The 24,237-nt window shown below is 36.3% G+C and overlaps 1 protein-coding gene across 1 annotated transcript in view; it reads right to left on the bottom strand.

Annotated features, from left to right (window-relative positions):
- Positions 1-24,237, bottom strand: part of DOCK3 (dedicator of cytokinesis 3) — a 599,641-nt gene that overhangs the window by 226,111 nt on the left and 349,293 nt on the right. Inside the window, exon 7 of the mRNA XM_069473668.1 lies at positions 14,917-15,001. Within this exon, the coding sequence (XP_069329769.1) occupies positions 14,917-15,001 (85 nt within the window). The remainder of the gene's footprint in view (positions 1-14,916; positions 15,002-24,237) is intronic.

The raw sequence follows: 24,237 nt of genomic DNA, 5'->3' as shown, positions 1-24,237 counted from the left end.
ATATGGCCACATTATCACCTAATGTCAGTGGTTTATGTTAGGGTTCATTCTCAGTGTTGTGCATTCTGTGGGTTTTGACAAATGCATAATGATATGTATCTGCCATCATACTATAATAAAGGATAGTTTCACTGCCCTAAAAATCCCCTGTTTTACACTGACTCATACCTCTCTCCCCAATCCCTGGCAACCACTGACCTTTTTACTCTCTCCAAAGTTTTGCCTTTTCCAGAGTGTCATACAGTTGGAATCATATAGTATATAGCCTTTTCAGATGAGCTGATTTCACTTAGTAAACTGCATTTAAGGTTCTTCCATGCCCCCCATGGCTTGATAGCTCATTTCTTTTTAGCAGTGAATAATTTTCCTTTGCCTGGATAGTCCCCAGTTTATTTATCCATTCACTACTGAAGAATATCTTGGTTGCTTCCAAGTTTTGGCAATTATAAATAAGACCGATATAAACATTCATGTGTAGGTTTTTGTGTGGATGTAAGTTTTCAACTTCTTTGGGTAAATACTAAGGAGTGTGACTGCTAGATCATATGGTAAGAGTAAGTTTACTCTTTTTTTTTTTTACTATAATATAAAATAGTCATTATTCAGTCAAAATGATAATTCAAAGATTTTTAAAAGCAAAAAAGTTTACCCTTCTTTTTAACTTTCATATTCATTTAGTGTTATTTATTTAATTTAAAATTATTTTATTTTTTTTCTTTTTATTTCAGCATATTATGGGGGTAAAAAGAGTTTAGGTTATGTATATTGCCCTTGCCTCCTCTCCCCCACCCGAATCAGAGCTTCAAACGTGTCCATCCCCTAGACAGTGTGTATCGCACTCATTACGTATGTATATACCCATCCCCTCCTCCCCACATCTGCCCAACACCCAATTAATGTTATTCCTAAATATGCTCTTAGGTGATGATCAGTGAAACCAATCTGATGGTGAGTACATGTGGTGCTTATTTTTCCATTCTTGGGATACTTCACTTAGCAGAATGGGTTCCAGCTCTATCTAGGAAAATACAAGAGGAGCTATATCACCATTATTTCTTATAGCTGAGTAGTATAGTACTCAATGGTATACATATACCACATTTTATTAATCCACTCATGTATTGATGGACAGTTGGGTTGTTTCCACATCTTTGCAATTGTGAATTGTGCTGCTATAAACATTCGAATGCAGATGTCTTTTTTATAGAATGTCTTCTGTTCTTTTGGGTAGATGCCCGATAATGGGATTGCTGGATCAAATGGTAGGTCTACTTGTATCTGTTTAAGGTATCTCCATATTGCTTTCCACAGGTTGCACTAGTTTGCAGTCCCACCAGCAGTGTATGAGTGTTCCTATCTCTCCGTATCCACGCCAACATTTATTGTTTTGGGACTTTATGATAACGGCCATTCTCACTGGAGATAAGTGATATCTCATTGTGGTTTTGATTTGCATTTCCCTGATGATTAGAGATGTTGAGCATTTTTTCATATGTTTGTTGGCCATTCTTCTGTCTTCTTTTGAAAAGTTTCTGTTCATTTCCTTTGCCCACTTTTTGATAGGGTTGATTTTTTTCTTGGTGATTTTACTGAGTTCTAAATAGATTCTAGTTATCAGCCCTTTATTGGATGAGTAACATGTGAAAATTTTTTCCCATTCTGTAGGTTGTCTGTTTGTCCTCGTGACAGTTTCTTTGGCTGTGCAGAAGCTTTTTAATTTGATCAGGTCCCATTTATTTGTTTTTGTTGTTGCTGTGATTGCCTTTGGGGTCTTCTTCATAAATTCTTTGCCTAGGCCAATGTCTAGAAGAGTTTTTCCCCACATTTTCTTCTGGAATTCTAATAGTTTTACACCTTAGGTTTAAGTCTGTTATCCATCGTGATTTGATTTTTGTGAGAGGTGAAAGGTGTGGGTCCTGTTTAAGTCTTCTACATGTGGCTATCCAGTTTTCCCAGTAGCATTTATTGAATAAGGAATCTTTTCCCCAGTGTATGTTTTTGTCTGCTTTGTCAAAGATTAGATGGCTACATAAGGATGGTTTTGTATCTGGATTTTCTGTTGTGTTCCACTGGTCTGTGTCTCTGTTCTTGTGCCAATACCAAGCTGATTTAGTAACCACAGCCTTGTAGTATAGTTTGAAGTCTGGTAAATTAATAGACAGATAAATTTTTATCCCTCACTCCTCTCCTGCCAGCCTCCCCATTCTCAGTTTCCAATGTCCATTACATCACTTTATGACCATATATAACCATCGTTTAGCTCCGACCTATTAGTGAGAATATGTGGTGTTTGTTTTTCCATTTATGAGATACTTCACTTAGGATAATGATCTCCAGTTCCATCAACATTGCTGCAAAAGACATTATTTCATTCCCATGGCTGAGTAGTACTCCATCACACACACACACACACACACACACACACCATATTTTCTTTATCCACTCATCTGCTGATGGGCACTTAGACTGATTCCACATCTTTGTTATCATCAATACTGCTTCAATAGATATTTGGGTGCAGATGTCTTTTTTGTAAAATGATTTCACTTCCTTTGGGTAGATACCCAGTAGTGGGATTGCTGGATTGAAGAGTACACCTACTTTTAGTTCCTAGAGGAATCCCACACTGTTTCCTTAGAGGTTGTACTAATTTACACTTCAGTCAACAGTGTATAGGCATTTCTTTTTCACTGCATCCATGCCAACATCTATAGTTTTTTTTTATTTTATGATGATGGACATTCTGATAGGGGAAAGCTGGCATCTTGGTGTACTTTTAGTTTGCATTTCCCTGATGATAAAAGATGTTGAGCATTTTTTAATGTGTTTTTCTTTTTTTTTTTTTTTTGCCATTTGTTTTATCTTTTGGAAAAAACCTGTTTATGTCTTTTGGCTACTTTTTGGTGGGGTTATTTTACTTTTTCTTGTCAATTTGTTTCAGTCCTTTGTCAGATGTATATTTTGCAAGTAGTTTCTCCTACTCTGTCAGTTGCACATTTACACTATTGATTATTTCCTTTGCTGTGCAGAAACTTTTCAATTTAATTAAGTCCCATTTATTTATTTTTGTTGTTGCTGTGTTTGCCTTTGGGGTCTTACTCATAAATTCTTTGCCTAGGTTGATGTCCGGAAGAGTTTTTCCTATATTTTCTCCTAGACTTTTAATGATTTCAGATATTATTAGGTTATTAAGTATGAAATATCCATTTCCTTAAGTACTAAGTTTGACAGTTGATATCTTTGACATTTAAAATTTTTTTCTTATTTCAACATTTTACAGGGGTACAAATGTTTAGGTTACACATATTGCCTCTGCCCCACCAGAGTGAGAGCTTCAAGTATGTCCATCCCCCAGCAGTATGCACCACACCCATTAGGTGTGAACATACCCATCCCTTCCTCTCCCCTCCCACCTGCCCAACACCCCCTACTATATGTGCACTTAAGTGTTGATCAGTTAATACCAGTTTGATGGTGAGTTCATGTGCTTCTTTTTCCATTCTTGGGATACTTCACTTAGTAGAATGGGTCCCAGCTCTATCCAGGAAAATACAAGAGGTGCTAGACCACCATTGTTTTTTGTGGCTGAGTAGAAATCCATGATATATATAAACCATATTTTATTAATCCACTCATGTATTGATGGACACTTGGGTTGTTTCCACACCTTTGCAATTGTGAATTGTGCTGCTATAAACATTCTAGTACAGATGTCTTTTATATAGAATGTCTTTTGTTCTTTTGGGTAGATGCCCAGTAACAAGACTGCTGGATCAAATGGTAGGTCTACTTGTAGCTCTTTGAGGTATCTCCATATTACTTTCCACAGAGGTTGTAGTATTTTGCAGTCCCACCAGCAGTCTATGAGTGTTCCTATCTCTCCGTATCCATACCAACATTTATTATTTTGAAACTTTTTGATAAAGGCCATTCTCATTGGAGATAAGTGATATCACATTGTGGTTTTGATTTGCATTTCCCTGATGATTAAAGATGCTCAGTATTTGTTCATATGTTTGTTGGCCATTAGTCTACCTTCGTTTGAAAAGTTTCTGTTCATATCCTTTGCCCACTTTTTGATAGAGTTGTTTGATTTTATTCTTGCTGATTTTCCTGAGTTCTACATAGATTCTAGTTATCAGCCCTTTATCGGATGTGGAATACGGGAATATTTTCTCCCATTCTGTATGTTGTCAAATAAACAATCTAATGTATCTCAAAGAACTGGAAAGAATGAGCAAACCGAACCAAAATCCACCAGAAGAAAAGAAATAACAAAGATCAGAGCAGAACTAAATGAAATTGATAATAAAAAAAACTACACAGAAGATTAATAAAACCAAAAGTTGGTTCTTTGAAAAAATAAACAAAATTCACAAGCTTCTTGCTAGATTAATGAGAAACAGAAAAGAAAGGACTCTAATAAACTCCACCAGGAATGAAAAAGGAGAAATTACAACTGATGCCATGGAAATACAAAATATCATCTATGAATACTATGAAAACATCTGTGCGCATAAACTTGAAAATGTGGAGGAAATGGACAAATTCTTAGAAACACACAGCCTCCCTAGGCTTAATAAGGAAGACATAGAATTCCTGAACAAATCAATATCAAGTACTGATATTGAAGCAGCAATAAAAAACCTTCCTAAAAGGAAAAATCCTGGACCAGATGGTTTCATACCCAAATTTTACCAGACCTATAAAGAACTGGCGCCTATCCTACAAAAATTATTTCACAACATTGAGAAGGAAGGAATTCCCCCAAACATGTTTTATGAAGCCAGCAACACCCTGACACCGAAACTAGGAAAGTACGCAACAAAAAAGAAAACTACAGACCAATATCCCTTATGAATACAGATGCAAAAATTCTCAAGAAAATCCTAGCAAACCAAATTCAGGTGCTTATCAAAAAAAAAAAAAAATCCATCACGACCAAGTGGGCTTTATTCCAGAGATGCAGGGATGGTTCAACATACACAAATCTATAAATGTAATTCACCACATATATAGAAGCAAAAACAAAGACCATATGGTCCTCTCAAAGATGCAGAAAAAGCATTTGACAAAATTCAGCACGTTTTTATGATAAGAACGCTTAAGAAAATAGGCATAGACGGGACTTACCTAAAAATGATACAACCCATATATGACAAACCCACAGCCAACATTATACTGAACAGGGAAAAACTGAAAGCATTCCTGCTTAGAACTAGAACCAGACAAGGTTGCCCTATATCATCGCTTCTATTCAACATAGTGCTGGAAGTCCTAGCCAGAGCAATCAGACAAGAGAAGGAAATCAAGGGCATCCAAATAGGGGAAGAGGTCAAACTATCACTCTTTGCTGACAATATGGTCTTATATCTAGAAAATCCCAAAGATTCTGCCACGAGACTACTGGACTTGATAAACTAATTCAGCAAAGTCTCAGGTTACAAAATCAATGTACAGAAATCAGTAGCATTCTTATATACCAACAACAGTCAAACTGAGAACCAAATCAAAGACGCAGTACCCTTCACACTAGCAACAAGAAAAATAAAATACCCATAGTACCCAAATTAATCTACAGATTCAATGCAATCCCTATTAAAATACCAACATCATTTTTCACAGAGCTAGAAAAAATAATTCTATGCTTTGTATCGAACCAGAGAAGACACCATATAGCAAAAGCAATCTTAAGCAAAAAGAACAAATTTGGGAGGCATAAATTTACCAGAATTCAAGCTATACTATAAGGCTGTAGTAACTAAAACAGCATGGTACTGGCACAGGAACAGAGACATAGACCAATGGAACAGAACTGACAATCCAGATATAAAACTATCCTCATACAGCCATCTAATCTTTGACAAAGCAGATAAAAACACAGACTGGGGAAAAGAATCCTTATACAGTAAATGGTGATAGGAAAATTGAATAGCCACATGTAGAAGACTGAAACAGGATCTGCATCTTTTACCTCTCACAAAAGTCAACTCATGGTGGATAACAGACTTAAGCCTAAGGCATGAAACTATAAGAATTATAGAAGAAAATGTTGGAAAAACTCTTACAGACATTGGCCTGGGCAAAGAATTTATGAGGAAGACCCTAAAGGCAATCATAGCAACAACAAAAGTAAATAAATGGGACCTGTTCAAATTTAAAAATCTTCTCCACAGCCAAGGAAACTATCAGAGGATATCTCTGACACTTCAGATAATAAATCACTGCTTGTTTTATTTTTATTGTGAAGGTACACCGTCATTCTTCCAAACGCATGGTTTGGCCTGTGATTATCTTTCAAAAAAACTTTTAGAGCAATTTTTGTGAAACCATGGATAAGTAAAAAATTCGTGTTATTTTTGAATATGAGTTCCTTCATGGAACCAATATAGTACGGACAGCTCAAAATATCCACAAAGTGTTTGGGAAGGATGTGGCTAATGAACACACAGTATGCTGATGATTTGAGAGCTTCCATTCTGATTATTTTAATCTTGAAAATGAACCACAAGGGCAATCTGAGACCAAAGTGGATAATGACGAGCTGAAAGCTGTGGTAGAAGTAAATGCATCTCAACTTATGCAAGAATTAGCAGGAAGGTTTGATGTTACTATTCCAATAATATTGGACCATTTCAAACAAAATCAGTAAGGCAAAGAGGCTGGATAGATGGGTACTGTGTGAATTAAACAAGTGTCAGAAGAGAAATCGTTGAAGCTTGCCTTTCTTTGCTGTCGTGACATAAAGGCAAACCATTTCTACACCGTATCGTTAAGTGTGATGAAAAATGGATTCTAACCGAGAATTACAAGAGTTTGGCACAATGGTTGGATAAAGATGAAGTGCCAAAACATAGTTCAAAACCAAATATTCATCAGTAAATGCCAATGGTGTCTGGATGGGGGTCCAGCGCTGGTATTATCCACTACAGCTTCATGAAACCTGGTCAATCCATTACAGGAAATGTCTACTGCAACCCATTGATGAAATGACGAGGATTCTTGGGATTAAGCAGCTGAGATTGGTCAATAGAGACAGGCCAATCCTCTTGCAAGACAACATTCGAGCACATATTGCACAAACAATGCTGCTCAAACTACAGAAGCTGGACTTGGAAACTTTCTGCCATCCACTATATTCACCAGACCTTACACAAACTATCACTTCTTCCAGGCTTTGGACCACTTTTTGCAAGGAAAAATATTCAATTCTCAACAAGCTGTGGAAAATGCCTTTGGCTATTTCATCACCACTTGCTCTCCAGGCTTCTTTGCTGCTGACATAAGCAAGCTACTGCTAAGATGGCAAAACTGTTGATAGTTTAGGTGCAAACTTTGATTAATTGTAATGCTTCTTGTTTGAGATATAATAATTTAAACTTTTGATTTGAAATCGCACATTTCATGTTTAATAAGCTAATATATTTAAGTCTTTAATCTATCTTGAGTTAATTTTTTATATGGTGAATGATAGGGATCCAATTTCATTCTTTTGCATGGGGCTATCCACTTTTCCCATCACCATTTATTGAATGCTGGGAATATTCTGTCTGCTTTGCTGAAAATCAGTTGGTGTGGCTATGTGGCTTTATTTCTGGATTTTCTATTTCAGCAGTGTCATGCTATTTCGGTTACTATAGCCTTGTAGTATAATTTGAAGTCAGTTAATGTGATGCTTCCAGATTTGTTCTTTTTGCTTAGGATTGCTTTGTCTATGTGGGCTCTTTTCTGGTTACACATGAAATTTAGAATTGTTTCTTCTAGATCTGCAAAAAATGTCATTGGCATTTTGATGGGAATTGTATTGAATCTGTAAATCACTTTGAGCAGTACTGACATTTTAACTATGTTGATTCTTTCAATCCATGAGCATGGGATATATTTCCTTTTGTTTGTGTCAACTCTGATTTCTTTCATCAGTGTTTTGTAGTAATCCTTGTAGACATCTTTCAGCTCCTTGGTTAAGTGAATTCCTAGGTATTTTATTTTCTTTGCAGCTATTGTAAATGGGATTGAGTTCTTGATTTGACTGTCATCTTGACTGCTACTAGTGTATAGAAATACTACTGATTAGTATACATTAATTTTGAAACCTGACACTTTACTGAATTTATCTATCAATTCTAGAAGTCTTTTGGAGGAATCTTTAGGGTTTTCTAGATATAAAATCATATTGTCAGCAAACAGGGATATAATAGTTTGACCTCTTCTTTCTCAATTTGTTTGCTCTTTCTTTCTTTCTCTTGTCTGACTGCTCTGGCTCAGACTTAAGAGGACTATGTTAAATAGAAGTGGTGAATGTAGGCATCCTTGTCTTGTTCCAAATCTTAGAGGGAATGCTTTCAACTTTTCCCCATTCAGTACAATGTTGGCTATGGGGCTGTCATATATGGGTTTTTAAATTTTGAGGTATGTTCCTTCTATGCTGAGTTTGCTGAGGGTTTTTAACTTGAAGGGTGCTGGATTTTATCAAATGCTTTTTTTGCATCTATTGAGATGATCATATGGTTTTTGTTTTTAATTCTGTTTATGTGGTGATTCACATTTATTGATTTGCATATGCTGAACCATCCTAGCATCTCTGGGATGAAACCCACTTGATTGTGATGGTTTATCTCTTTGATGTGCTATTGGGTTCAGTTTGCTAGTATTTTGTTGAGAATTTCTGCATTTATGTTCATGAGGGATATTGGTCTGTAATTTTCTTTTTCTGTCATGTCCTTTCTGGGCTTTGATATCAGAGTGATACTGGCTTCCTAAAATGAGTTAGGGAGGATTCCCTCTTTCTTGATATTATGGAACAGTTTTGGTACAATAAGTGCCAGCTCTTCTTTGTAGGTCTTATAGAATTCAGCTATGAATCCATCTTGTCTTGGGCATTTTTTTTGTTGGGAGTTTTCTTTTTTTATTATTGTTTCCATCTCACTACACATTATTGATCTGTTCAGGATTTCTGTTTCTTCTTGATTCAAATTTGGGAGGTTGTGTGATTCCAAAAATTTATCTCTTTCCTCTAGAATTCTGGTTTGTGTGTGTAGAGGTCTTCACAGTAGTCTCAGATGATATTTTGTATTTCTGTGGTACAGCTGTAATGTCTCCTTTTTCATTTCTGATTGAGCTTATTAGAATCCTTTCTCTTCTATTCATGGTTGATTTAGCTAGTTGTCTATCAAATTTACCTTTTCAAAGAACCAACTTTTTGTTTCATCGATTCTTTATATTGTTTTTGTTGTTTAAATTTCACTTAGTTCTGCTCTGATCTTTGTTATTTCATTTCCACTACTGACTTTGGGTTTAGCTTCTTTTTTAGTTCCTTAAAGTGTAACATTAAGTTCCTAATTTGTTTTCTTTCTGCATTTTGATGTAGGCATTTAGTACTATGAACTTCGCTCTTAGTACTACTTTTGCTATATGCCAGAGATTTTGGTAGCATGTTTTGCTTTGGTGATTCAATTTGAAAAATCTTTTGATTTCCATCTTGATTTTGTCATTGACCCAAGGATCATTCAGCACCAGGTTAATTTACATGCATTTTTGTATTTTTTAGGGTTCCTCTTGGAATTATTTTCTAGCTTTATTCCGTTATGATATGAGAAGATACATGGTATAATTTTGATTTTTTAAAATGTGCTGAGACTTTTGTGGCTTAACATATGATCTGTCTTGGAAAATGCTCCATGTGCTGATAAGAAGATTGTATATTCTGTAGTTTTGGTGTGGAATGTTTTATAAATATCTGTTAGGTCCATTTGTTCGAGATTTAAGTGCAGTGTTTCTTTGTTGATGTTCTGCCTCAATGATCTGTCTAGTTTTAACAGTGGAATGTTAAAGTGTTAAAGTCTCTGGCTATTTTGATGTTGCTGTTTATTTCTTTCCTTAATTCTAATAGTATATGTTTTATGAATTTGGCAGCTCCTCTGTTGGATGAATAGATTGTTATACCTTCTTGGTGAATTGATCCCTTTATCATTATATAATGACCATCATTGTTTTTTTTTATATTGCTGTTGTTTTAAAGTCTATTTTGTATGATATAAAAATAGCCACTCCTGCTCGCTTTTGGTTTCCATTTGCATGGAATATATTTTCCATCCCTTTACCTTGAGTCTGTAAGAGTCTTTACAAGTTAAATGGGTTTCTTGAATACAGCATATATTTGGATTTTGTTTTTATCCATTCTGCCAACCTGTATCTTTTAAGTGGGGAGTTGAGACCATTTACATTCAATGTTAATATTGATATATAAGATACAGTACCAGTCATCATGTTGACTGCTATCTAGTTGCTTTGTTTTTTCACTTGTGTTACTGTTTTATAAGAGGTGTGAGTTTTTACTTTTGGTTGTTTTCACCAGTGGGTATTGACTTTTCTGTTCAGTGTATAGATCACTTTTAAGGATTTCTTATAAGGTAGGTCTAGTGGTGACAAATTCCCTTAGTGTTTGCGTGCCTAGGAAAGACTATTTCTCCTTAATTTATGAAACTTAGTTTTGCAGAATACAAAATTCTTTTCTTTTTCTTTTTATTTCAGGATATTATGGGAGTACAAACATTTTGTTTACATGTTATGACTTTGCCTCACCTAAGCTGGGATTAGAGGAGTGCCCTTCCCCATGAATGAAGTTATTATGTTTAAGAAGGCTAAAGATAGAACCCCATTCCCTTCTAGCTTTTAAGGTTTCCTCGGAGAAGTCTGCTGTTAGTCTCATAGGATTTCCTTTGTAAGTTACTTGATACTTTTATCTCACAGCTTCAAGTTTTTTCTCCTTCACTTTGACTTTGCCCAGTCAAATGTGTCTCGGAGATGTCCTATTTCAAATGAATTTTACAGGAGTTCATTGCCCTTCTTGTATCTGGATGTCTATATCTCTAGCAAGACCAAGGGGTTTTCCTCCATTATTCCCACAAGTAAGGTTTCCATGCTTCTTTCTTTTTCTTCTTATCCCTCAGGGATACCTATAATTCTTATGTTTGGACATCTTACATAGTCTCATAATTCTCAAAGACTTTTTTCATTCTTCTTGATTCTTTTTTCTTCATTTTTGACTAACTGGGTTAATTCAACAGGCTTGTCTTCAAGTTCTGAAATTCTTTCTTCTGCTTGGTCCAGTCTGTTTTGAAAAATTCTACTATATTTTGAAGTGCCCTAATTGACTCTTTCATCTCCAGATATTCTGTTTTATCCTTAAAATATTTATCTCTTTAGTGAATTCTTCCTTCATGTTGTGAATTTTTTTTGTTGTTGTTTCTTTCTGTTGGTTTTCAACTTTTCTCATTGACCCCATTGAGCTTGCTCTTAATCCATATTCTGAATTCCATATCTGGTATTTCAGAAATTTCCTTTTGGTTGAAGTCCATTGCTAGGAAGCCAGTGTGATTCTTTGGGGGTGTCAAAGGAAACTGCTTTTTTCAAAGTGCCAGCATTCTTATGCTGGTTCCTTCTCATCTGGAATCTCTCCACTCAGCTCAAAAGTAATAGCTTTGTGGTATTGTGGTTGACCCCATTTCTCCCTCCTTCACAACTGTTCTCTTCAGCTGGGAACTCTGTTGTTCAGTGAAGATAGGGAGAGGTTCCTGGATAGCATGCTTGAGTCCTTGTCTGGAAGACTGACCAGGCAGAAGAGGGACAGATGCCCTGACAGCCTGTGATGCAGCTGTTCTCTTGTATCACCCTGTTCCCTTGTGGTTGTCATGGTCCAAGCCAGTACTGGGGGATATTTGTGCAGTGTGGTGGGTTGGTCTCCAGGATGCTGCTGGAAGCTTGGGTGGGGGCTGGCGTTGTCCCTCTCCATGGTGGTGGGTGGAGTGGGAGTTTGCTCTACCCAGGTATCCCCACAGCTGAGGCCATGGTGGCTGGGCAAGGCTATTTATATTTAAATGGTGGTCATGGGTGCCTGGGCTGTGGGTGTTCACTCTGTCCAGGTCTGATGGAAGCAGCAGCTGAGGTACTACTCAGGTGGCAACAGCAGCAACAGCACTATCCAGATGGTGGCGGCAGATGCTGGGGGCCCCAGGTAACTGCTTTGCTCAGATTCCCAAGTTATGGGTGGGGGTGTGTGCACAGCACCCCGTCACAGGGTTCATGATAGTGCCTGGCCTCCCCACTGTCTCCCTTGCCCAGCAGGGATGATGGACAGCCACAGTGGAACTGACCCAGTACAAACAGGGCACTCTAGGGGTGAGGGCTCAGAGTGGCGTCAGTTGCAGCGACTTGGGGTTGGAGGCCAGCAAGACCCTACTATGCCTGCTCTCTGGTGAAATGCTGCTGCATAGTTTCCAAGCAGCTCCCTGATCAGCCCAGAGTCCTGCAGTGGTGGAGTGACTCCCTCACAGCTCAGGTTGGAGTGTCCACGGGGGAAGTATGGAGCCCCGGGGTTCTCTCCTCAGTCCATTCCCCATGTGTGGGCACCTGGCACCTCTGATCCTACTCAGTGGTTGACCCCAGTTTCTCCCTCCTTCACTTTAGGTGTCTCAAGTCACTTCTCTGATGATTCACAATGCTTTTTCTAAGATAATCCATATGTAGGTGAATACCTACTGGCAACTTTAAGTCCTAGTCTGGAGAGCGGTGTATGCAGGCTGTTTCTAGGCTGCTGTCTTGGCCCCCTCCCTAGACTTTTAATATCTCTGTTGGAATGGCTAAAAGATATCTCAAACTTGAAAAGAAAAACCAGAAAAATTGATTTCCACTGCTTCACTCCCCAACCTGTTTCCTCCACAATGTTTCCCATTCTACTTTTATACTGCTGGGCAAGTAAAAAACACAGGAATAATTCTTCTCTGACCTTTCTCTTTCTTGTATATACATATACCAATTTAATCAATGACTCTGATTGGTTCCAATTTCAAAATGTATTCAGAATCCAACAACTTCTTATTACTTTCACTGTTTTAGCTCTAGCTCAAGCTACTGAAATTAAGATCTCTTGCTTGAATGACTGCTCCCTGCTTCCATTCTTGTCCCACTCCAGTCATTTTCCACATAGCAGCTAGAGGGAACTTTTAAAAATGTAAGCCAGATCATTTGATTTCTCTGCTTAAAAACCTTAACAGGCTTTCTGTCACACTTAGAATAAAATCTAAAATCCTTACCACAAAAATAACATCCTCCAGGCCACCATTCCAAAGAGAGTTCTTAGCCTCAAACTCTAATTCTCCCTTCACTTCCCATATCCAATCATCAAAATTCATCAATTTGACTTCCAAATATCTACAACATTCTTATTGAATTTTTTCTCCATTTCCACTGCTGTCTAGCCATTATTTCTTGCCCGAATCTTTACTGTGGTCTCTTCACTCCCTGATTCCAGTCTTCTGCATTTTATACTTGCTATAGACAGAGTCAATATTTGAAGTCCATATGTGATCATGCCACTCTTATGATTCTATCACACTACTGCATAGAGTCCAATTTGGGACATAAAAAGCTCTTCATGATCTGGCTCTTGCCTCCCTCTTGGCCTTACTCTCATTCACTAAAATATACCTCCATGCCAAAGTTATTAAATGTCTTGTATTTTCCTGGAACTGTCTCTTCCCTATGCTGTGTACCATTTTGGAAAGTCTTCCCTTCTCTTTTACTATTGTCAGGAAATCAGTCACTGCCTCTAACAGCATCAGTGTATACTTTAATTATGTAATGTAGCACATATATGGCAATTATTTGTTTATGGCCTATTGACTCCACTATAGTAGAGTTTCTAACATGGGGTCCATGCATGGGCTTCAGGAGCAAACATGAGGAGGAACTGCCCATTGATTACCTAAAGTTGATTATAAAACTCTGTGTGCAAATGATATGTGCATTGTCTTGGGAGGAAATTTCATCCGATCCTCCATGACCCAGAAGGGATTAGGAACAAACACCCTAGATGGTAAGATTCTTGAGAGAAGAGATAAGTCTTGTTTATCTTTATATTTTTCTTTTTTTTTTTTTTTCAGAGGCAGGGTCTCACTATTTTTCCCAGGCTAGTCTCCAACTCCTGGGCTCAAGTGATCCTCCTGCCTCAAGTAGCTGTGATTATGGGTGCATGCCACCATGTCAGGCCAGCTTTAATCTCTGTGTCTCATATATATCATATACTGCATAGAGCACAGTTAAATCAACTGTACACAAATGCTTGTGTACACTAGTAAATATATACAAGTAAATATGCAAAAGCAACTGATATGTTATTTGTATATTGTTTAGTCAAATTTCGTTAGGTCTTCCACCAGGCAACATACTTGGTACCTTCTATATTCCCTAAAATACTACATTTTCTTAAAGAGATTCTAAAACTTCTAATTCTCACCAATATATACTTGATGAATATATACTCCTCAAAGTGAGGTTTTACCCAGTACCTCAGTCTAAGCTTAATTTTTACCTTAGGTTTCTGCTATTTATTTGTTTTATTTAAAAATATTGTACCTTTCTTTTAGTTACTTCTCATCCAGCCTGTAAGTGTAATTATGGTCATTAGTCAACTCGATAGATTTTTATAATAACCAATAGACAGCTAAGTGTCTATTAGGCTCTGTCTCTCTGGAAAGACTGGTATATTATTTCCAGGTTGAATTACTGCATTATCCAATAATTGGCTCTTTCCAGCTTTACCTTCTTTTCTAAGAAGATAGGGGAAAGAGACATAACTTTAGTAACTGCTGCAGGCTGAAGGAGCTCTATCTCACCAGCAAAATCAAAAGAGAAGTGACCCCTAAACAGTACATTAACCCCAGCATTTCTACACTGTAATTCCATTTGGAAAGCAAGCACGATATGTACTGTCAGAATAAGTAAGATCCCTTAAGTACACTGGGAAAGAGACAAAGCAACAATTTGAGTAATATTGTTTCATAATTTAATTAGGGAAAATAAACAAAAGAGAAAAAATGAGCTGTGCAGGAACAAACTATCCCATGTTAGATTTCTTACCATTTTATAGAGATCCGAGACACTAATCTGGTCCGAATCCACTACTTCAAAGTCCTTCCGAGGCACCAGGTCCAGGCCCAAATGCCTAGTAAAGAGAAAGACACTCAGCATGTCATGCCCTCAGATTACCCACCTGTGTTTATGTGCCTGGGAACCCATAATTGCCACGATCTTGTGGACAGAGGTTCAGACATTGCCCCAGCAGGGACAAGTATTATCCAGAAACATCTAATTGTATTTACCTTTGGTAAATGAATGAGGCTAGGGATTTTAACACTGACATAATTCTAGTCATCAAGCAGTTCCACTTATGATGGTAAAAAGGTTTCATTCAGTATTCACATTTATAAAGAGTGCTTGGTTCACTAAGGATGGGTTTTCTTTAGATCATCAACAAGTTATGTTTATTTTTCTATTTCTCCCCAATCTACAACCATGTTCATGCTTCAGTCATGCATCACTTTAATTAGGATGAAAACATTATTCAGGATCTGAGTAGATTTATAATTCAAAGTCAAACACAAAAATCACCTCCTAAAGATACTAAACTCAAAGAGACATATGTTTTAGTTGAGTTTTATCTCATTTTCAATCTAACTAATACTGATATTGGTAAAGACTTGGCCATGTATTAGCACCAATATTGTAAAAAACATTAAATAGAAGATTAATCCAAGTGTATTACTACTCAAGACACGATCAAGAAGATCTGGTACTTTGGGCAGGAAGAAAGAACTAATGGTAATTAATGACTGATTAGGTGGAAGTATTAGACAGTGGAAATAATGCTGGACATAGAACTCTTGGGTTCTGATATGGCCCATAATTTACATTCAATAAATTTTAGCTCCTTTCTGACACCCCAGGACAATGGTTCTAAACCTGGAGTTCAATAGAGTCAGAGGGTTGTGGATCCCTGAAACTGCTAGAGGAGTTTGTGTGTGTGTTCATGTATGATTTTTTTTTTTTTTTTTTTTTTTTGAGGAGAGAGTCTGTATTTGTTGTTAGTGTTTCAGAGATGCTTTGTGACCATCCCACCCCAAAACAAGAGTTATGAAATTGTGTCTGGCAAAAATATTCCACAGGATTATGGGAAGAGAAACATTTTTTTCCCTCTTCATCTAGATTATGAACTATTCTTAGAACATGCTAGCAACATTAATTCTGTAGGTTCTTTCTGTACATAAAACTCCCACTCTTTTAAAATAAAGTCAGGTGTACACCAAAATGCAGATTTATTTTATTTATACTATAGACCCTGTTTACAGGAAAATATCTGAAGACGCTAAACAAATTGCAGTAAGATTGGTAAAGTAAACATGGAAAATCAAACCTATATGAAGAAGCTAGAAGCAAACATACTAATAACAAGATAAAATGATTACTATGATTAAGACTTAAGATTTACATGTGTACTTTCTCATAGGCAAGAAAAAAAGTTTTCTATTAAAGGATAAAACTCACGTTTTTCTATTAAAAGAAACACTTGCATTATTCTTTAATAGAAAAACCTGAGTTTATAAAGAAGATACATTTTTTGGAACTAAATGCTAAAAGTAACTCAGTTTTACATAATGAGATCAATAATAGACTGATGGCCTTATCCACAATAGTCTACGGTTTTATGATAAAACTATGCCTTTGAATCTGTTTCATTATTGAAGTTAATTGAATTTAAATCTGTAAGAGATTTTATTTTTCTGTCACTGAGATCCTGTTTTCTTATATCAAAGGAAAGACTCATTCTTATCACCTCTTATTATCTATTCTTTTATTTGGTCTCATTATTCATTTTTTAATAATTTCAAAATATTAAGGAGGAACAAATATTTTTATTACATGGATACCTTTTATAATGCTTAAGTTGGCACTTTTAGTGTGCCCATTACCCAAATAGTGTGCACTATACTTGTATTATTAGCTATTCTTAATTTCTCTGAAATAATTTCAGGCCTCTAGCTTCTAACACTTACAGTATGAAAAGACAGCAGTGTCTACAGAGAACTACAGAGAGCTGGAGCATATCCCTTTCTACCCCTCTTCTCATAAAAAGCTATTTTAAATTATAAAGATTTTACAGATATGATCTCAAATATTTTTATGTGTGGTAAACAGTGGAAAGATTAGAAGGATCATATTAGTGTATTAGGAAACTAAAATTATAAAATTGATCTTTTTTTATTTAATTTATTTGAGACAGTGTCTTGCTCTATTGCAGAGTGCAGTGGCATCATGATAGCTGACTGCAACCTCAAACTCCTGGGCTCAAGTTATTCTTCTGCCTCAGCCTCTCAAATAGCTGAGACTACAGGCACGTGCCGGCACACCCAGCTAACTTTTTCTATTTTTAATAGAGACAGGGTCTCACTTTTGCTCAGGATGGTCTCGAACTCCTGACCTCAAGGGATCCTCTCGCCTTAGCCTCTCAGAATGCTAAGATTACAGGCATGAGCCACTGCACCCAGCCAAAACTGATCTTTGAAAGCATTTTCCAAATGATCTGTAATCACCCTAAATTTTTTTAAATTAAAAAAGACAACATTTCATACATATTCTGTTAACCATTGGAGGTCCAAATATAGATACACAGAATAGTCTAAGTATTGCAATTAGGAAACAAAAAAAGGACTGTGTAAATCTAATGAAAATTAATGTTTTAGATACAGTAGCTTATGAAAAATACAGATGGCATCTAAGTCAGTAGAGCTGGGATTGGATGTATGTGTTCTGTGGTAGTGCACCACAAACAGTGATGAGCCTGTCTGGAGACTGGCATCTGGGAGAAGTCCGTCTTAGCATTATGGAACCCTTAGCTTGCATATCCAGTCAAACACCCACCCATGTACCCATCCACTCACCCCACAGATACTTTCTGAGGACCTGTCATGTACCAGAGCAATGGTGTAAGATATGGGGAATGCAGTAGTTTTGAGTCAAGCAAATGTTCTTTTTCATCATGCTAACCTTCCCCTGAGAGCAGACTGTTTTCCCTTTTCTAGAAGTAGCTACAGCACAGTACCCTTCAGTTTCTTGATTTTATTACCTTGAAAACTAAGAAAAGTATTAACGGGTGATTTGGTAAAAACCAAAGACAGTTCCTTCTGCTAAGATCATCTTCAATGAAGGAAGAGTAGTTTGCAAAAATTAAATTAGTGACTGCCCTCATTGGAAAAAGGTAGAGATGTTGCACAGTGAGAAGCAATACATGTTCACTGTAAACTTTACCCTGAAAAAGAGGTTCTTGGTTATTTATTCCTACAGTTTATTCCAAGAATAGTGTCAGTAAATGCAGGGAATGGTCAACATGACCTCTATCTTGAAGGAAAAGGGAGGCAGTGCACCAGAGTAATCAGGAGCATAGGAGTAATCAGGAGTCAGATTGCCTGGTTTGTGTACCTTAGCTCTTCCATCAAACCATATTGTCTAATCTATTATCATAGGCTGTGATAAGAATTAATCCATGTAAAGCACTCAGCACAGTGCCGGGCACTGTGAATGGCTACATTATTATCACTACATTATTATTATCACTACATTACATCATGAGCCAAAATATGGCTCAAAGTATATGGATTGTGATCAAAGAAACACAGTGTCTAAATAAAAAAACTCTTTAAATAGACATACACAAGCAGAGGTGCAAACATGTAGGTATATCCATATACAGATGTAGTATAGAGCTGAGTTTTCTAAAATAGTCTTACTAATTGCTAGGTGAACAATCTTCACAAAAATAGTTAATACTCACCCATGATTGATCACTCATTCATTCATTCCAATACCTATTAGAACCTACTCTGTGCTAAGCTCATTTGAACCTGAGGACACAGCAGCAAATGAGGGACATACTCCTGACCCTACATTCTTTCAGGTGGAGTTCTCTAAGGCCCTGAATCTCTATAGGGAATTCTTTGAATTTTCCATTTCTTTTTTTTTTTTATTTCAGCATATTATGGGGGTACAAAAGTTTAGGTTATGTATATTGCCCATGCTCCCCCCACCCCCCGAGTCAGAGGTTCAAGCGGGTCCATTCTCGAGACAGTGCACATCGCACTCATTATGTAGGTATACATCCATCCCCTCCCCTCCCAATCTGCTCGACAACCAATTAGTGTTATTCCCAAATGTGCACTTAGGTGATGATCTGGGAAACCAATTTGATGGTGAGTACATGTGGTGCTTATTTTTCCATTCCTGGGATACTTCACTTAGTAGAATGGGTTCCAGCTCTATCCAGGAGAACATAAGAGATTCTATATCACTGTTATTTCTTATAGCTGAGTAATACTCCATGGTATACATATACCACATTTTACTAATCCACTCATGTAATGAAAAGAATCTTCTGGATAGAGTTGGAACCTATTCTACTAAGTGAAGTATCCCAAGAAGGGAGAAATAAGCACCACATGTACTCACCAGCAAATTGGTTTCACTGATCATCACCTAAGAGCACATTTGGGAATAACACTAATTGGGTGTCAGGCAGATGTGGGGGGGGGAGGGGATGGGGTAAACCCACATAATGAGTGCGATGTGCACTGTCTCGAGAATGGACCCGCTTGAACCTCTGACTTGGGGAGGGGGTTGGGGGGCAAGGGCAATATACGTAACCTAAACTTTTGTACCCCCATAATATGCTGAAATAAAAAAAAAGAAATAAATGATAATTTGAAAGAAAAAAAAGAATATTAAGTATTCTTTATAAATATTCTATATTCTATTTCATCTTTTTCTTCTGGAGTTCTTCATCTAAACCACAGAACATATTAATAGAAAATAATTTGAAGTTAATAACATACAATGGATGCTTTTGGGCATTAGGACTTAGTTCTCTCCCAGAAACAGTTGAGAAAAAAATGGAGATGTTAAGATCTCTTATAGGGAGTGCCTTTTCTAATGCTTATAATAAAAAGACCACACAGATAATAACTATACTAATGAAAGCACAGCATATTTATGTTTCTGTAATATATAAAAAGATATATCTAATAAAAGCTACCCTTTACCAAACATTTACGTGGGCTAGGCACTTTATGTATATCATCTCTAAGCACTATGGGAAGAGTAGATAGTATTAGAACCATTTCATAACTGAGGAAACTGAGGCCCAGAGAGGTTAACTAAGTCACCTATTAAGGGAACAGAGATGGGCTTATCTCAAGCTAGGTCAGTCTCCCTCCAAACCTATGGTATTTCCACTATACCTGCTGCCCTTCTACTAATAACTATGAAAGTTAAGTACTAAGGCTACAAGTGATGGTAATCAATTCAGTCATATTAGTTTGAGAGATGATTCTGTGTGAATACATCAACCCAGAAGGAAACTAATACCAGTTGGTTAATAAATGTCTACTAGGCATGAAAACTAATCCACTTTATTACTCAAATATATTCACATAGTCCCTTCTAAGTACAGGCACTGTAGTAAGTGCAGGGTATGATGAGCAAACCAGATGTACAAAGTGTATGAGTGGGTGTGCGTGTGTGTGAGAAAGTCAGTCAATTGAACATAAAACTTGACAGAAGGATTTTGACCATATGTACTTTAAACATAGCCAACCTAGACTGCATAAACAGGGCAAGACACTGATCAGGGAGCACACCACCACGTATCAGAAGAACCCTGAGACATCTTTGGAAATTTCTGCTCATTTCAGATGTCCTAAAGCTAGAAAATATTTCCATGCCCTTAAAGGGAAAGTACTGAGCCATAAACCTTTTTGGATCCTATCACTGGGTGAGTACTTTCTGCATATTACAAAGTAAACTACTGCTTGTGTTGCTTACTCTGAGAGCAATTCCTTTGATGAAGGACATATACTAAGTGGGAAGAAAGCAAAATGGATGGGTTAGGATATGTGAAAATCTCAGGGAGAAAGTATAAAAGGGGTGGAGGGAGAAAAAAATGACAGAGAAGGAGAGAAAGTAAGAATAAAAGATCTAGAATTACATATTTATTAGTGATTTGTCTTAAATTATTATTCTAAGAATAAAATATTTCTTACTTGGGTATTTTTCTAAGGCAGAGATCAAGTAGGCTATGTCACTTCTGAGTTAATGCAATTTTAACTTAGCTATGCTATATTTATTGTAGTGATGAATTGGAGACTGAGAAGAAACATACCAACATCTTTATAGAAAGTGTAAAAACTATTAAATTAAAATTTTATCACTAGACAAATTATTTTAAAATTTTCTTGGAGTGGATATATTAACTGACTTATTCTCTGCATAGGACACTTGAGCAGAGGTAATGACTAGTTAATTTGAACATAACTTTGTTTTATGCTCTTCCAGTATTATAATTCATAATTAAGAACAATATTGTGTTAGTTTCTCTCTGATACAATTTAATAATTTTTACTTATGCAGTGAGTCTATACATAGGCCAACAAGCATAAGTTACATAAATTTCATGTCTGAATTTTCAAATTTTTAGCCAAATAAAGTCTTAGTATCAGGAAACAAAAATTGTTTTTACCTAGATATGGAGAGTTCTACATTTAATTTAAACTCTAAATAAGAGTATAGGACTAGTTCAGTTTATATCCTTGGAAGTTCTAACTGAATGTTAATCAGATATATATTATGGGACATAGCAATATTCATGCATGGAGAACAAAACAAAGGTCAAATAACCTAAGGACTAGAAATACTGGCAACAATTTGCCTGGTTTTAAGACTCACACTTACAAATAATTAGAGAGATGGTAAGGTATTATATAAAATATATGGGCTTTGAGATCAGTTCTAGGGACAAACACCAGCTCTACCACTTGCCATACAATGCTGGGAAAAGTGCCTCTGAGATTTAGTTTCCTCACTGGCTAAAATGGAGCTCTTGTCTTAGAAAGGCATAATAGCATTTCATTATAACAGTGCATATAAGTGAGACCCTGCACTTGCCACAGTGATGTAGATATATGTAATCAATAAACTATTAAAAACTATTAGTTTCTGAAATAGATTCTGAAAAGGCAGAGCTAAAATGTTTAAGGTAATGAATGTTTTATGCTTACAGAAAAGGCATAAAAGTTTAAAGTCATATAACGATTAATATTTAATTACATCAATTAAAACATTAAAATACATTCAGCAAACATTGATTGATGCCTTCACCACATGTCAATATGTGCCATGCTTCAGAATCTTATGGCATTAATAAAAGTATGGTGGAACAAGACATATGGAACTATCAGAATAAAATGGGAACAATGGATATAATCACCTGTGCTCAGCTTTTGTGTGGAACAGCTTGTTTTACATAACCTAATGGCATGAAATGACTTTATTTTTTCTAGTATACATCTCTTATTTCGGAAGAAAAATTTAAAGAGTAAGCTTAAGCAACAAGCAGAGAGAACAGTCCCATCAGTTTTGAGGTAATGTGTCTTTTTCTCTTAATAATGATAAATCTACAAAGTTCTTGTTTAGATTTTTAAGCGGCCATATTTTCCTCTGGGAGAAAGGAGAGAATGAGAAAAAGAGGAAAGGGGGTGGTGGAGAGAAAGAGTGCAAGAGAAGGAAAAAAGGAGGGAAGAAGAAAGAAGAGAAAAAGTAGGGAAGGGGGAATAGGAGGAACTAGGGAGAAGGAAAAGAAAGGAAAAGAAGTGGGGAGGTGAATGGAACGGTATTTCCTATTCGTATTTTGGACATAAAATGGACATATCAATACCCCTCCAACACACACACACACACACACACACACACACGCACACACACACAGACATCACTGAGGAAAAGTTATTGAGTTGGAAAAGCCCTATAATTTACTGACAGGTTTTTATAATGTTCTTACCTTCTTCAAGTATAATTTGAACTTGTTTCTAAACTATTGTCATTAAGTTTTCAGATTTGATTACAAAATCTGTTTTCCAAGTTTTATAATAAAGAAGTACAGGTACCAATATTTCTAAAACAATTCCCTTCTTTATTTACTGGTCTCCATTGTTTAACGAATCACACAATTATTAGTGTTATCAGTTCAAGTGTACAAATTTGCTAGGCACATAGTAATGTTATATTTGCAATTACTGTATTACTGTTACTGATTTTATAAATAAATACAGTGATACCATTTTATAACATAGTAGTATTTGGGGTTGAAGGGCAGAATCAGTAGCTATACTATAAGTCAACACACTGTATTTCACTAGGTTTTTATTTTCCAAACTTAAATTTAGAGATCACTGTCTGTTCCATGATATACCTGAATGCATGTTATATACTATTATACGAGCAGTCTGTAGTGTGTACCAGGCAACCCTATTAACAGTCATGAAAGCGTGTAACAAAACAAACTAGGATAGGATGTTGTCACTTCAAAAAGGTCACATATAACCAATTTAAGGTTGTACTCTTTTCTTTTCTACTAATGAACAGTTCCTCTTTCTTGATTTATTCTTCCACTTTGCAGGAGCACAACCTCAAGTCCCTTTTTAAGAAAGGGTCCATGATAGGTAACTTATATGCATCTTTAAATACTGAAAAATAGCTTTATTTGGGCCTCAAACTTAATTAGATAGCTTGGTTGTTTATAAAATTCTGACAAATTATTTCCTCACAGAACTCTGAAGATATTAATTACCTTCTAACATCCAGTGTTAATGATAAAACTTCTCAGGCCAGTGTGATTCTTATTCTTTTGTAAGAGGATCTGTTTTTCTGTCTGAAAACTTTTAAGGATCTTCTCTTCATCCCTGGAATACTGAAATATCTTAATATGTCTCACTGTGATTTTTTGTTTTGTTTTTTTCCCATTCATTATCATAAGTATTTTGGCAGGCCCTTTAATCCTAACATTCTTGTTCTTTGGCTCAAATTCTCTATTATTTCCTTAAAATTTCCTTTGTTCTTTTTCTGGAAAGTATAATGTCTGACATTAGACTTCCCTGGATTGAGCCTCTGCATTGAACATCTCTTCTCAACTATTTCCTTTTTGTTTTATTTTCTTGGATATTACATAGAATTTATTTTTTCTTTATGAATGTTTTATTTTGGAAGTCACATTCTCCATTCCTTTTTCATGGCATCTTATTCTACATAATGGATCTTCTTGATTTTCTCTGAGGATATTAGAGGAGTTTCTTTTGTTTTGTTTTGAAGTTCTTTATGAATCTCAATTATCTCTGGGAACACATTATTTCCTCTGGGCCCAGGTAGTTTGTTTATCCTGGCCTCCCTCTTCCCTGTGGAAGGGTTTCTTCAAACACCTGGTGATACTTGATTGTCCATTCAGATTTAAAAGGCAGTAAAGGAAATATCGGGTGTTTTCTGTACATGACTGGCAAGTTTCCCTTCTGGTAAGTGGGAGGGATA

Source organism: Eulemur rufifrons, chromosome 7, assembly GCF_041146395.1.
Source record: "Eulemur rufifrons isolate Redbay chromosome 7, OSU_ERuf_1, whole genome shotgun sequence".
In the NCBI taxonomy this organism is placed as follows: domain Eukaryota; kingdom Metazoa; phylum Chordata; class Mammalia; order Primates; family Lemuridae; genus Eulemur; species Eulemur rufifrons.
This window is presented reverse-complemented; position numbering and strand designations above follow the sequence as displayed.